Genomic DNA, 14,193 nt, shown 5'->3' with positions numbered 1-14,193 from the left:
GTTTCTCTCGTCTCGTTTTCGCGCCGATGAATCGGCTTGAACAACGCGCTCTTGAAAGAGGAAGAACGGCGTTTTCGTTTCGCCCGCTGTTTTTCGTTTTATTTTCAAAGCGCGCGCGTGTTGATGTTTGTATCTGTGTTCTGACCTGGTGTTGGTGTTTCTCTCTTTCCTCTCACTAAACAGTAAAACTTTGACTGGGAAAACCATCACGCTCGAAGTCGAGTCCTCGGACACGATCGACAACGTGAAAGCGAAAATTCAAGACAAGGAGGGCATTCCGCCGGACCAGCAGCGATTGATTTTCGCCGGTAAACAGTTAGAAGACGGGAGAACTCTCGCGGATTACAACATCCAAAAAGAATCAACCTTGCACTTGGTGTTGCGTTTGCGAGGCGGCGGTAAGAAGAGAAAGAAGAAGACGTACACGAAACCAAAGAAGATCAAGCACGTGCACAAGAAGAATAAGTTGGGGTTTTTGAAGTTGTACAAGGTTGACGACGCCGGTAAAGTGACGAGGTTACGGAAGGAGTGCCCGGCGCCGGAGTGCGGCGCGGGCGTGTTCATGGCGAACCACTTTGACAGACACTACTGCGGTAAGTGCGGCTTGACGTACGTTTACGAAAACAAGTAAACGACGATGACTCGTTTTTAGAAATAAGTAAATGGGGGTTTGGTACGTTTGCGTGATTGGAGAGTGATATCGCGAGATGTTTTTTGTTTCCCAATAAAAAAGGGAGACCGAGAAGTTGAGGACCGAAAGAGTCTTTTCTATCGTTTCTTTTGTCGCAAAAATGAGATGACGGAGAAGCGCGAACTGCCGCTTAGAAAATATTAACAAGATTTAGTTTTGTTGTTACACGATAAAGATTTGCTACTGTATTGGTTGCATCTAATTTTACACGCTTACGCTCTTTCGATCTATCTGCTACTTCTATATAAATAAAATACACGTCCCGCCGCGCATCGGTGACTTCTATATCTGAGTTTATTTCGCGTTCAAAGCTCGGAACCTTTCGTATCTTTTATGTAACGAAACCATGTCATTCGCTCCGGTGAGTTTTTCAATCTCTCCTAAAGCGCGCACAAAGTTCATCTCATAATTATCTTCGATTTCCGTCGAGTCTAACTGAACAGCCGTCAGCCGACGCCAAAAGTTCAGTTTTTTTTCGTCGCTCGCAAAGGATGAAGAGAAAGAACCGAACACTTCGTCTAGTTTATTGCACGGCGCAAACGTCACGGCGCAGTTCGATTCGTCGTGCGCCGCGATTCGACAACACGCTTCGGTACTTTTATTACCATCATCTTCGTTATCGCTAGAACGCGTACACTCAAACTCCGTTAACTTTTGAATCTCTCTATCGTCCTCGCCAATCAACTCTGGTTGTTCTAACCGTCTTTGTAGTATCTCTTTCGCGGATTCCGCGCCTTTGCATCCAATCCAAGCTTCTCTCGCTCGATATAAGAACCAATAAATGGGAAAGTTTGACACCGGTGAAAGAAACAACGGGAGCGTAAACGGCGCGCACGCCAAGTTGAAATACTTCGCTCGTCTCGCTTTCTTCTTCCCTCTCTTCAGCAGGTCTCGTATGGCTACGCGCACGTCATCCGCGTGCATCAACGACTTTGGGTACACGATTTCGCAGGAGGAAAGCGTCGCACCGAGCGCCTTCGACGGTATCGCTTTCAACACGTCTTCGTCCGGATCCACTCGCTCTAACAACTTCTGCGCGATATCATAGACTTTCCGTCCAAACCCTTTCTCGCTCTTCTCCCACGTTTGCCAGGTTCTCGAGGCGTACGCGGACGCTTTCTCTTTCAAGCTATTCACGAACAGCGGCGTGAACCGTTTCAATGCATCTTTCTCTTCGTTTTCTCGCACGACGCGAACGGCTCGCTCGTATCGACTCGGATTTGGTTCTCGAATCGCCGAAGCGTGTATGAAGAAGAAAATATTTTCGTCGCTCTTTTGTGTCGTTGCTGTTGATGATGATGATGATAACGACGTCGACGCATCTTCTCCACCGTCTTTACCTCTGCCTCCTTTTTCAGCTAAACTCTTCAGAGACGTTGTTGATGTTGTTGTTGATGATGGAAAAATCCGCCGCCGTGGCACGACAATCAGTCGCAACCGAGTGAGCACTTCTCTCGACGTCGTCGTCATGGGTGGTGCCCCGGCGACGACGACGTAAACGACGTCAACGAGACGACGACGACGAAAGAATCCCTCTCCTCTCTCTCTCTCTCTCTAAAAAGAGAAAAGGAAACGGACACGCGCTCTCTCTTTTGTCTTCCTTTTCCCCTTTTCTGCGTCGTAAAAGAATAAAAAAGTTTTCTCTCTCTCTCTCTGTAAAACTTTGTCTCGCTTCTTCTTCTGGACGACGATTCGTCGACGCGGCGAAGGAACATTTTTGTTAGCGTGCACTTGTGTCACAAAATATCCGCCTCTCTCATTTCTTTTTTTCTCTTTTTCTCTTCTTTTTTGGAGGCGTTTGCGACCAAGCCAGGCTGTCTTTTTTCGACCAAAAGACAAATTCACTCGTCTCGTGGAATAAAAATTAAATTGTTTCAAATTCATTCCCGCCGCGGTTGCGTCAAATTGGTGTAACGCACGCACACGACAACAACAACAACAGAAAAACAGACGCGAGCGTTCCCTCCCGGTGGTTTCGCGCGATCTTCTTCTTCGCACTCAACACACGCGCTTTACGTTTTATACACACGCATAAAACGCACGCACGAAAAAGAGATCCACTGCTCTAATAAGTCTCTCCTTTTCGCCTCAAATCTCTCAAAACACATCGGATCCTTTTTTAATTATGAGCTCAGACGAGAAGAACGACACCACTCGAGCAACGCCTGCCAACGACGCCGCTTTAGTGGCAAACGACGTCAACGTCGACGAGATGGTGTCGCACTTGACGGAACGAGTGCGCGAGATCAGCACTCGCGACGACGACGACGACGAGAGGAATAAAGAAGGAGACGATGATGATGATGATGCGAAGAAAGTCGACCTCCAATCCGACAATTCGAATACCGCGAAGAACGAGGAAGAGGAAACGACGAATTTCGAGGAGGAAGAGGAACAGAAAAAAGACGTTGGCGATTCAAAACGCACGATCTTTATCGGTGGGATCCCGCCGTACGAAATCGACGAGGAACGAGTCACTCGGTTTTTTAAGAACGAACACGAGGAAGAGGTGACGACGAAGTTAATCCCGGACCTGAGGAAAGGATGCCACAAAGGCTACGGGTTTGTGAAATTTAAAACCCAGGAATCCGCGGAGCGATTTTTGGAACGAGGGAAAGTGGAGATCGACGGGAAGACGATCGACGTGAAAGCGGCGAATAAAGATTCGCCGAGGTACGATCCGAATCACGTGAATAGTCATAATAATAACAACAATAACGTGATGATGATGATGATGAACGCGGGCGGGAACGGCTTTTATAACAACAACCATCAATATCAGAGAGGCGTCGGCGGCGGTTTTACGCAACAAGGCTATCCGAACCAGATGATGATGGGAGGCGGAGGAGGAGGCGGACGAGGATTCATGGGAGGTGGAGGAAGAGGCGATTTTGGTGGCTTTCATGGTGGAAGAGGTGGGAGAGGAGGGAGACACGCGAACCATTACGGCCAAACGCACGGGTATCATCAACCGAACATCGTCATGGGCCCGGACGGGAACATGATGGTCGTGGATCCGTATTTTAATCCAAACAACATGGGCACAGGTGGTGTTGGTGCGAACCAAGGGATGTTTGGACAACCGAGACCGAGACGATTCTCTGGTGGCCGAGGCGGAGGGTTCATGGGCCAAAGAAGAGGCACGTACCCGGCCCAATTCAATCAATCTGGGAACGTGAACGGATTAAACGGCGACGGCGTGAACGGTCCGTCACAATCCGACGGGAACGATGGGATCGTGAATAACCCGGACGAAGAAGATTCTGACGACGCGAACGGAAATGCGAAGAACGTAGCCGCGATTGGTGGTAATAACGAAACCATTCCTTTGTTGGACGAAAATGGATTTCCGTTACCTGCGGAAGAGCAAGGAAGCGAACAAGACCGCGGGGTTGGAGGCGCGTCGCCGTCGACATCATCCAGGCGGTATAATAATAATAACAATAACATGGGAGGCATGGGAGGTGGATACCCGCAATACTCCTCGCAAGTGTTCGTCGGCGGCTTGCCGAAAACCGCTACGGAGGAGGAAGTTGGATGGTTCTTTTCGCAATACGGTCCAGTCGCTCGAGTGCGTTTGATTTACGATAAAGAAACCGGCGCATCCAAACGATACGGGTTCGTTGAGTTTGCACACCCAGAGATTGCCGCTGCGGTAAAAGATTTACGCAACTTACAGTTTCAAAACCGAACGATTGATGTAAACTACGCGTCTCGACACATATCTCAGATGAGTTACGGCATGCCGCCGAGAGGCTCGCGGCATCATCAACATCAGCAACAGGCGATGATGCAACAAATGATGGCGGCAGGGGGGATGCCTCCTCAGTTTGATGCGATGGGTAATCCAATCATGTACGCACCGAACGGAATGATGATTCCGCCTCCTCATTTTGCCGCCATGCAGCAGCAAAACGAAGGGGGGTTAATCGGCGGAGAAAACATGAAATCGGGAGACGATGGGAACACTAGCATTAGCAACATTGGAGGGGTGGATATGAGTAGTTTGAACGCAAATATGAACGCAGGGGGTATGTCGGGAGGAGCTAGTCTAGACGGGAAAGAGTATCCGAATATGTACGGTGCGCCGTATGGGATGGGTTTCCCTCCCGGAAACGCGGCCATGTTCGGACAACCCGGAATGATGGGGCCGGACGGTATGGATCCGAGCGGAATGATTCCGATACCGCAGCATCACGGACAACAGCAGCAACAAGATTTTAGCCAACCACTTCCACCGACTGGAATGAGTGAAAGCGTTGTTCCTGATGAGTGAATATAAAAATGGGTGGAGTGTGAGCGCACGCTACCACGTTGATTTGTATTTTTTGCTTCTATAGTTTTGCTGCTTACCTAATTTAGACTCCGAGTTGTAAATAACTTTATTCATATACTATTTATTAATTGCTAAACTACTAAAGCTAAACTACTACTATTGCGCTACATTTTCCGCTCCAAACCGTCATCCATTCCATTCAGCAGCATGACATTCCCATCGATTTTCTTTTCAACCTTCTTTTGTCTGCGCAGTTCGTACGATTCCCAACCTTCCACCTCTCGCAAATCTTCCGCGGTCACTTTGGTATCTTTCAACGAGAGTTCCTCCAACCCTTCGCAATGCTTAAACACATCCGACGGAACTGTGCGTATATTTTCGTTCCCATCCATTCTCAACCGTCTCAGCTTCCTCAAAAACGCAAACTCATCCGGTATTTTTTCGATTTGATTTCTCTCGCACCTCGCGTCCGTCAACGAGGCGCACACCGACACGCACGTCACGTCCCGTATCCTATTCTCCGAGCAACTGAAAATCTCCAACTTTTTCATCGTCCCAAACGAACTCTCCGGTAACTCCGTCAATTCGTTGTTATCTACGATAAGTTCCACGAGATTCGGCAGATCCAAAGCGCAGAGTTTCCTCAATCGGTTTCGACTCAAATTGAGTACTTTTAAACTCTTCATGTGTAAAGAGTCCGGTAGTCTTAAAAGCATATTATTCGCGACGATTAACTTCGTGCATTTCTGCAACAAGTTCACTTTCTCTGGAATCTCCTCGAGTTGGTTCTCGGAAACGTCGACAACTTTGCACTTGTTCGCACCGACGACGTCGAATATGAAATCCGGGAAGCGCGTCCAATTCAGATTCCTTTCCAAGTTACACAAGCCTGTCGTTTGCGCTAACTTGATGCGTTTTTTCACCGCATCCGCGGATTGACGGTTCGAGGAGGTGTTGTAGGAATGTAAGAGCTCCTCGAACGGTTGGACGACGTTAGCCGTCCACCACGCTTCCATTGGGCTCGATGATTTTTTATACTCTTTCGTACTCTTGTTTTCTCGTACGTACGCAGAGGAGAACTTTTGTGAAGTTTCAATGTGAGGTGCAAATATTCATAATCATAACACAACGAACGCTAAAAAAAGATAGTATATCATCAAGGGGCGGCGGCGTCGACGATGTACACGCCATCGGCGCAGTGACTCTCGCAGGAGTTGTCGTAGCGAGAATCGCGAACGCCGACGCACGGACAATCCATCGGGTGGCCGATGAAATCGCTATCGCTACTGCTGCTATTTCTAGTACTACTCCTCGAGACGAGCGCTGAGGAAGAAGAAGGTCGTCGGAAACATTGGACGACTTGGACAAAGTTACATCTCGAATCGCACCCGAATGCGGCGAGGTTAGGACTTATCTCCGAAAACGCACTTTTGAGTTCGTCCAAAGACACTTTCTTTCCCGCGCTTCGAGAGAGTTTCTCCGGCGTGCCTAAATCTTTCGCCAAGTGAAACATCCCGGCGTAAAAATCTTTCTGCGTAAGCGGGTTCACTACGTTCTTTCCTGTGCTACCAATACTGGTGGCATCATCCTTCGCAGGCCACATCGCGCACGTCCCGTGCTTCTCCCACTCGTGTTCGGCTAAACCGTCGTAATACCAAGCCGGCGCTAATCTCTCAAACTCTTCGCCCTTCGGCAACGCCTTCTCGTCGTAACGAAAGCTTTCGTTTCTCGGGTACCCCGGCGGTATGCGACAATTTTGAGGCCAGTAGCATTTCTTCTTGTCTTTAATACTTCTCAATACCACCGCGGGGTCGCTCAAAGGCTCGGAATAACTTGGCCACAATCCGTGCACGGTCAACTCGTTCTTTAAGTATGCCTTCTGGCACTCCGTCTTTTTCTTTCCTTTTCCCAAAGAAGAAGAGTCGAACGAAGCGCAAAATCCAGGCGTCCACGAGCGCGCGAGTTCAAACATATCGAACCGATCGGATTCGTCCCCGTTCATTTCTTTCGTATACATCGGGTCGTCGCATCCGTCGTGCGTTTTCGTGCCTTCGTTTTGGCACGAGGAGGACGGGGAGGAGAAGATACCGTTATCTCTATCTCGGGAAACATCATCGCGAAGAGACAGACGCGGTGGACGACGCGCGAAACGCAAATACGCGGCAGATGTGCGCTCCAAAAGGAACAGAAAAACGTAAAGCACGGATGCGAGATAAAGATGGCGCATTTTGTGCGTATGAATGCACCGCCTTTGCGCGTCAAGTTGTGAAGAAGATTTCACGACGCTTGAAAGAAAGGAATAAAAAAGAGCAGAGAAATTGAGAAAAACGAGAAAAGACAAAAGGATACTCTTCACACCGCTTACGCGAGCGCGTTCTTTCGGAATGTTAAAGAGAATTCTACTCATGGACAGAGGAAACTATCTCCCTTCGGTACTTTCGAGACAACCAATGCGGCCGGTGTCTCGCCAGAAAGAACCGTGTGGTATAAGTGCCATACAAATATCTCGGACACGTGTGTGGTTTCGAGAGCGTTCAGTAAGTGCGACGGGTTCCCTTCGTTTTCGTTTTCGCTGGTTTTATTATCTCTTCTGAGAACGCTACGTGTGATTGCCTGCAGGAACGCGTCTTCTAAATAGCCAGATCGCACATTCTCGTCGAATCGTACTTTCTCAAGGGCGTGTAAACGAACGCCGAACCCAGACATATCGACGTTAAATACGCGAGGTTTAAAGTTTTTTAAATCTCCGCACCAAAACGAACGAAAGCCTACGACTTTTGGAGAAGAAGAAGACGAAGAAGATCGCAATGCGTCACTTTGACGTTGCGTTTTAACCACGGGCGCTTCAAACTTACTCTTAGTGCTCGGAAATCCAACAGGCCAAACTCCTACCTTTCCTATCTTAGTCGCTCTCACAAAATGTTCAGCGGCGTACGCGTTATCATCGTCCACGAACAGAACGACCGGATCCTGTTCAACGTACGAAATCTGTTGTTCCAACCAGTCTAAAGCTTTATTTCGTTGCGCAACTCCTCTGTGCTTCGATCGTTCTACCTTCACTCTCAACGCCTTCACGAGCACGCGTTCACAGTACGCAGGCCTCTCTTCTCGTTCGTATCTCTCAACCAGCGAACTCTTTCTCCAATCGCTCTCACTTTCGACGAGGATCCATATCATTCCCAAACACGTCGAACAGAGCGTATTTTGTAGTGCGATTAACTGAATAGTCTGGATGTTTCTGTTTTTCTCCCGGTGATACGTCGGAGTCACCACCGCGAGCCTTATCTCTCTTCCCCGAGCTTCAACAGAAGAAGAAGAAGAAGATAAAGAAGAAGACGAAAACGAGACGACTGCATCTCGCCTCGTTTTCAAAATCAACACGAGAGATATCCAGTACGCGATCAAACTAAACGCGACTAATCGCCACCCGTTATTGGAGGCGACGACAACGTTCTTTGTCATGTCCTTTTTGTATCGGAAACAGTGTGTTGTTCTTTCTCGCGTATTTTTGAATTTTCCCCAATAATTTCTCCCTTGGCTCTCGTCTCAGCGCTCGAACCAACCATGATCACCGACGACGACGCTCGAGAAAACAAAGCGACGACGTCGTGCTACCCGTCTCTCGCGACGGCAGGCCAGAAACCACCACCACCGTCCTCGGCGCGGAAGAACACCATCGAGCTTGGATTCAACTTTTTTAATTCTAAGGAACAAAAGGGAAATGACATGTCGAAGAGCAGATCAGCGCGACCGTTTAATCGAGTAAACGACGAGGAATGGCTCAACGAGAAGAACAAGAAAGGCGACAATAAGTTCCGAAACGCGCACGGGGTTGGAAACTATAGGAAGAATCTCGGGTACAAAGCGGAGCAGAAGTTTGTTCAAAAGCAAGGGAAACAGTTCGCGCACGAAAAGAACAAGGAGAAGAAGAGGCGAGTCTATCGAGGAGGGAAAATCGAAACGAACGCGGTGAACTCGAGAGTTTTGTTCGACAGCAGCAGTGATGAAGATGAAGTGCTTTAGTTATTAATACACGTACACGCTAAAATATACTACACGCACGCTCACTCGCGCAGAAAGAGAGAGAGACAGAGAGAAACACGTTGTAAAACATTTATACAATCAATTTTTTACCGAGTCTTCAAGAACGTGCGATCTTCGACGGAGTAGTCGCCGCCGACACCGGAGGTGTTGAATTTATGTTTGAACTCTGACCAACCTTGTCGTCTCACTTCCGCTGGCAACGACAACCACGCTTTGGCAATGGTCGACGCTAGCCGTTCATCGTGCCACGAGAACGATAGGCCAGCCGGATTTTTACCACCAAACAGTTCACCGTTTTCGTCGAAGCGTTTTAAGAAGCTTTCTGCGGCGCTGAATGGATTGTGCTTTGCTCTTTGCGAACCGAAATTACCTCCTCTTCTTCTGCCCATAATCCCAGGATCTTCGCGAGGACAGAATTTCATGCAATGTTCTAACGCCGCGAGTTGATTCCTTTTCACGAACCAAATACAATCTACTGGACACATATCGATGGCGATCTCGATCGTCTCGCTATCGTCCGCCCATTGGTTAATTACTCTCGCTCTGCCGTAATCTTTATCTACGTCCATGCTGAATGTCTTTGCTGCATATTGTGCACAATTTCCGCACCCGATGCACTCGCTTTCGTCCACAAAAACCGCTCTCGTCTCGCCTTCCTCGCCGCTCCATTTGGATACCGGCGTGCCGTCAAACTTCGTCTCTTCGCTCAAGAAGAAATGTTTCCGAAAATCAATCACAGCGAGAAGGTACGGTTCTCGCGTTTGTCGATCGGATAACGTCTTATACGCCGCGTTTAAAATGACCGCGAATCCGTTCGTTTCCTCTTCGGAAATGTCTGCGTACTTCGACGTTAAAACATCCGGATGCGAAATCTTCAACTTTTTCTTGAACGCGGTTTGTACGATCGATTGTACCATCGCTTCGTCTCGCGACGCCCAAACGTCCGCGTCGTCCAAATCTAAATCTAAAAGCTCAAAAAAGTCCGACGGTGCTTTCAAAAACCTCGTCGCATCGATCGCGTCGACGTCTTTGGAAAGTTCGCGGTAATACGGGGATTCCGTGACGTCCAAACGTTCCGTTTGGATTAACGAAGAGTTCGTTGCTGACGACGAGGATTCATCGGAAGAAGATCGTAACGAAGAGTTCGTTGGTGATGTTGCGGATTCGGATCGCGCTTCGTCGTTCGCCGATTTGGCCGATATTCGAACGGCTCGATGATCTGTGATAACGCCATAAATTCTGCGTTGGAATTCCTGTCGCGCGAAGAACGATTGTCTCGTCGCTGGTGCTCTGTGAACGAGCGAGGATGATGTCGTCTGCGTGAGCATCGTATAACCTCCTTATGACGCTTTTTTCCAAAGCAGCAGGAAGATATTTTTATGTTTTGAACAGAAGCTTGAGAAGGACAACAAAAAGCCACAAAAGCCGGGGCGGCGCATACGGAAGACTTTTATATATTATATATGTATGATTACAACACGAGCGACGACAACGCGATATATATATACAGATTAATTAATGTAAAGAATCGCCGCCTAACTTCTTCAGGGCAATTTCCACCTCCTCTCTGGTGCTTTGACTGGCGTCGTTGGTCTCGCTGGGGGATAAAATCGTCGCTTGCGCTTTCTTGGTGAGTTTGGCCAAATCGTCTTGGGTTGGGTCGTACCTTAACGTAGATAATGCCCAGATGCACTTGGCGAACGCGTTTGGACGCAACGAATCGGTTTGGCGGATGGCGTCTCTCGCTAAGACGTCTAAGACGTCTTCGTCCAAGTCGAGTTTTAAGAGCGCGCAGCCCCACAAGCCGAGCGCGAGGGTGCCAGGGTTGAGTCTGGAGGCTTGGGCGGAGTCCGCGAGCGTTTGTGCGAGATGCGTGAGGTGTGCTTCAAACTTACTTCCAGCTTCTGAAGATGACGAAGGTCGATGGTTGATGCGGCCGTATGCGCAGAGCAGCTTCGCGCACTCGTCCGGTTCCAACTCTTCGTATTCGTCTTCATCCAAAAACGCTCGGACGAGCTTGTTGACGACGTTCTCGCCAGGCGAGATTCGTAACACGCCCCAGGCGTGTAAGATTAACAGCTTATCCGAGCGTTCTAAGTCATCCACGCACTTTTCGACTTTTCGAACGAGTTTATCGATTATCGAACCATCCGCAGGAATGCGTCCTCGACGAGACAGCGCCCAGAAGATTTTTGCCACGAGTTCCGGATCAGATTCGTTAAACACGCTTTCTCTGTTATCTGCGATGGCTTCCGCGACGGCATCGATTGCATCGTCGTCGTATTTCAACGTAAATCTCGCCTCGCCGATAGACCACGCAATGGCATCGAGCTGAGATGCGGAGAGTCTTTTCGTCATTCGCGGAATCTCTTGATTCAACGCATTCATAAACGGAGCCGGAACTTGACACTTGCAATTCGCGAGCGCCCATACAGTCATGGAGACGTTCAAAACGCTTTGTTTACCACCGAAATTATCTGCCACCAATCGTTGCAACATCAGCGAAATCAATTCCGGATCGATCGATTGCGCGTTGAACTTTTGAGATTTCAGCGACTTGCTCAACCCCCACAAAAAATTTGATATATCCCTGGAGGTAAACACAAACCTCGGGTCTGCGTTTCGATCATCCATCGGGTACGCTTTCAAATTGTGAAGCGCACAATTTTGCATCTTTTCGTAAAACGACCATCGGTCGGTCGCGTTGTCTCCGTGCGCCACGCCGACTAATAAATTCGCCATTTCTTGCGGCTTCCAAGCGTCCGCGTTTTCCACCCACGACGTTTCGCACTGGTCGTAGATTTTACTCAAAACTCCATCCTGGTCGCTAATTTTATATTTAAAACTCCCGAACGCCCAAAGCAAATTACTAAACGCTTGCGGTCTAACGCTCGACCCGCCTTGTCTTTTGACGCAGTTGGCGAAATTTCTCGCAATCGTATCCAACATTTCCGCGCCTTTCTCGTTCATTTCTTTATTCTCCCCGTTATCGTCTTCAAACACTCTCAACCGAGCCAACGACCACGCGACGTTTGCGAGACCAAACTGGTCCATGTTTGCTAAGTTACTCTCCACCACACCCATCAAGTTTTCAAAATCCGAGTTCTTTATTATCCGTTCGTACGGATGTCCGTCGCCGCCGTCGCGACTTCCCGTCGTCCTCCTCCCGGCTCTCGCCACGCTCGTCGACGCTCCTCTCCCGTTCACAGAAGAAGATGAAGAAGAAACATCAAACTCTCGCGTCCCTTTACTCGCGATGCGATGTAACGCCGTCGACGCGTTTATGGAATCAAACTGATCGACTTCGTTCCTCACCACTTGGAACACTTCGTCCAAGGAATAACACTGGGTCAACTTCCCTTGAATCTCAAACCCAGCTTTGGATCCACCCCCGGGGCCGTTCTTGTTCTTGTTGGTGTTATTACCACCACCATTACCCCCTCGATTATTCTCTCCTCCTTTTTGCCACTTCCCTTGCTTCTTTAGCGCGTTTTTTGAGACTTTCTTCCCGGAAGAAGAACTCGAAGACGACGAAGACGAAGAAGAATCGGGGGGCGAAACCGCGTTGGCGGCGGTCGGTTTTGCGCACAATTTTTTCCTCTTATTCGATTTTGCGTTGTTTCTTAAGAATACCGTTTTCGGCGAAACGCACATCGTTCGAAACGATAATAAGGAGGAGGTCATTTTTGTGTTCACGCGTATTCTCGAAGTCGTGGAAAAAGAAAGGATGCTCCTCGAAGTGTGAACAACAGCGCGCATGAGATGACTTTGTGAAGAATTCGAATGTCTCTCTTTAATTGGTGGAATGGAGGAAAAAGTCTCTCTAAAATGACTGGTAACTTTTCGCCTTGCGTTCCTCCCTGGGAGGATTATACACGCACACCGGGCACGGGCTGTATTGCGTGCAAAACAAAGGCAACGTGCCGACGTAGAACATCTTCCCGAATAAGTTTTGGTCCCCGAACGCGGATCGACCGACGAGTAACATGGTCGCGCCGAAACCTTTCGCGGCTTCGACGAGCTGTTCTCTCGGATCGAGGACTCGCGGCGAAGTTTTGTTCGTTTTGGTGCCGAGGTTGATGACGTCGCGTAAACGAAACGTTTCTTCGCACTTGTTGTCTTTCACGAACACTTCGACGAGTTTCTTACACGTCTCGAGGTTAAGAGTGACGTCTGATTGCGTGACGTGTTTCGAGCGCATGGTTTGTTCTTTCATCGGAACGTGCGCTAAGATGACGTCGTCGTTTTCGCGCGCGAGCTTTTTGACGTAGAATTTAACCACATCGATCGACGATTGCGTACCACAGATCCCCAACAATACAACGTTTCTTTGTTGTTGTTGTTGTTGATCGGCCTCGCGTTTCTCGCCTTCCTCGCCTTCTCCCTTAGGAGGCGTCTCGACCGCGTACTTTTGATACGCCTCCCCTTCTGTTTTTACGCCAGCAACCGGTTTCTCCTTAAACTCCACGTTCTGACGGTAAAAGATGCTCGGCACGTCGACGTTGTGCAACACGTTGGTTGCGACGCTCCCGACCACGAAACGTTCCAGTAAACTCTTCCCGTGCGTTCCCATCAACACGTAATCCGGTCTCGGTACGAAAAACGCCGGCTCTGGTTCCTCCTTTCGCTCTCCAGGCAAAGCGCTCGATTTCTTTGCAAACGCGCCGTCGCATATGCCCTGAATCGCCGCCGCGGCGTGCGGAAATCCGCTTTCCGGATCCACCTCGAAGACTTCAATCGCGTTCACGTTCGCCCCCGACTCCAGCGCGAACAAACTCGCTCTCAGCTTCCCACCCAAGGGCATAAACTCTGGAACGAGCGTCTTCTCCAGCGACGCGCCGGGAACGTCCACGACTTTTTTCTTCAAACGCGCGTCGTCCAAAACGCTCACGGGTGCTTTCCTGCATCCTTTACGTTTCGTCTCCGCATCGAGAGAGAGTTCTTCTTTCTCGTTCGCGGTGTGCGGGCTTTGAGGACAGTACGAAAACACGAACGCCTTGACTTTGGGAGATGCCAAATGGCGTGAGAAATACTCGATTATGGAACAGTTCACGTCGTCTTGCGACAACGGACCGAGCGCTATTAAAACGTTAACGATGCCATCGTTTTGGGAGGAGGATGACATTTTTGTTGTTGAATGTGTAATGTATGTGTGTGCTCGTTCTTGTTAACAAAAGCGCGC

The 14,193-nt window shown here is 49.0% G+C and overlaps 10 protein-coding genes across 10 annotated transcripts; 3 read left to right on the top strand and 7 right to left on the bottom strand.

Moving 5' to 3' along the window:
* Positions 1-26: 26 nt before the first annotated feature.
* On the top strand, positions 27-631 carry Bathy02g05010 (predicted protein; the record flags this gene model as incomplete). The annotated part of the gene is made up of 2 exons (XM_007514626.1): positions 27-88; positions 184-631. 2 exons carry the CDS (start codon positions 27-29, stop codon positions 629-631), a joined length of 510 nt encoding a protein of 169 aa, XP_007514688.1.
* A 354-nt stretch (positions 632-985) lies between these two features.
* Bathy02g05000 (conserved hypothetical protein) lies at positions 986-2,161 on the bottom strand (the record flags this gene model as incomplete). The annotated part of the gene is made up of 1 exon (XM_007514950.1): positions 986-2,161. The coding sequence occupies one exon, from the start codon at positions 2,159-2,161 to the stop codon at positions 986-988; it is 1,176 nt and encodes a 391-aa protein (XP_007515012.1).
* Positions 2,162-2,816: 655 nt separating this feature from the next.
* Positions 2,817-4,967, top strand: Bathy02g04990 (RNA-binding protein; the record flags this gene model as incomplete). Its single annotated transcript, XM_007514623.1, has 1 exon — positions 2,817-4,967. The coding sequence occupies one exon, from the start codon at positions 2,817-2,819 to the stop codon at positions 4,965-4,967; it is 2,151 nt and encodes a 716-aa protein (XP_007514685.1).
* A 164-nt stretch (positions 4,968-5,131) lies between these two features.
* Bathy02g04980 (predicted protein) lies at positions 5,132-5,983 on the bottom strand (the record flags this gene model as incomplete). Its single annotated transcript, XM_007514499.1, has 1 exon — positions 5,132-5,983. One exon carries the CDS (start codon positions 5,981-5,983, stop codon positions 5,132-5,134), a length of 852 nt encoding a protein of 283 aa, XP_007514561.1.
* Positions 5,984-6,123: 140 nt separating this feature from the next.
* On the bottom strand, positions 6,124-7,194 carry Bathy02g04970 (predicted protein; the record flags this gene model as incomplete). The annotated part of the gene is made up of 1 exon (XM_007514681.1): positions 6,124-7,194. One exon carries the CDS (start codon positions 7,192-7,194, stop codon positions 6,124-6,126), a length of 1,071 nt encoding a protein of 356 aa, XP_007514743.1.
* Positions 7,195-7,370: 176 nt separating this feature from the next.
* On the bottom strand, positions 7,371-8,429 carry Bathy02g04960 (the record flags this gene model as incomplete). The annotated part of the gene is made up of 1 exon (XM_007514479.1): positions 7,371-8,429. One exon carries the CDS (start codon positions 8,427-8,429, stop codon positions 7,371-7,373), a length of 1,059 nt encoding a protein of 352 aa, XP_007514541.1.
* A 102-nt stretch (positions 8,430-8,531) lies between these two features.
* On the top strand, positions 8,532-8,990 carry Bathy02g04950 (predicted protein; the record flags this gene model as incomplete). Its single annotated transcript, XM_007514722.1, has 1 exon — positions 8,532-8,990. One exon carries the CDS (start codon positions 8,532-8,534, stop codon positions 8,988-8,990), a length of 459 nt encoding a protein of 152 aa, XP_007514784.1.
* Positions 8,991-9,097: 107 nt separating this feature from the next.
* Bathy02g04940 (predicted protein) lies at positions 9,098-10,339 on the bottom strand (the record flags this gene model as incomplete). Its single annotated transcript, XM_007514943.1, has 1 exon — positions 9,098-10,339. The coding sequence occupies one exon, from the start codon at positions 10,337-10,339 to the stop codon at positions 9,098-9,100; it is 1,242 nt and encodes a 413-aa protein (XP_007515005.1).
* A 187-nt stretch (positions 10,340-10,526) lies between these two features.
* Bathy02g04930 (predicted protein) lies at positions 10,527-12,695 on the bottom strand (the record flags this gene model as incomplete). Its single annotated transcript, XM_007514591.1, has 1 exon — positions 10,527-12,695. One exon carries the CDS (start codon positions 12,693-12,695, stop codon positions 10,527-10,529), a length of 2,169 nt encoding a protein of 722 aa, XP_007514653.1.
* A 139-nt stretch (positions 12,696-12,834) lies between these two features.
* On the bottom strand, positions 12,835-14,136 carry Bathy02g04920 (unknown protein; the record flags this gene model as incomplete). Its single annotated transcript, XM_007514885.1, has 1 exon — positions 12,835-14,136. The coding sequence occupies one exon, from the start codon at positions 14,134-14,136 to the stop codon at positions 12,835-12,837; it is 1,302 nt and encodes a 433-aa protein (XP_007514947.1).
* Positions 14,137-14,193: the final 57 nt, after the last annotated feature.

Source organism: Bathycoccus prasinos (genome assembly GCF_002220235.1).
Source record: "Bathycoccus prasinos genomic : Chromosome_2".
Taxonomy (NCBI): Eukaryota; Viridiplantae; Chlorophyta; class Mamiellophyceae; order Mamiellales; family Bathycoccaceae; genus Bathycoccus; species Bathycoccus prasinos.
This window is presented reverse-complemented; position numbering and strand designations above follow the sequence as displayed.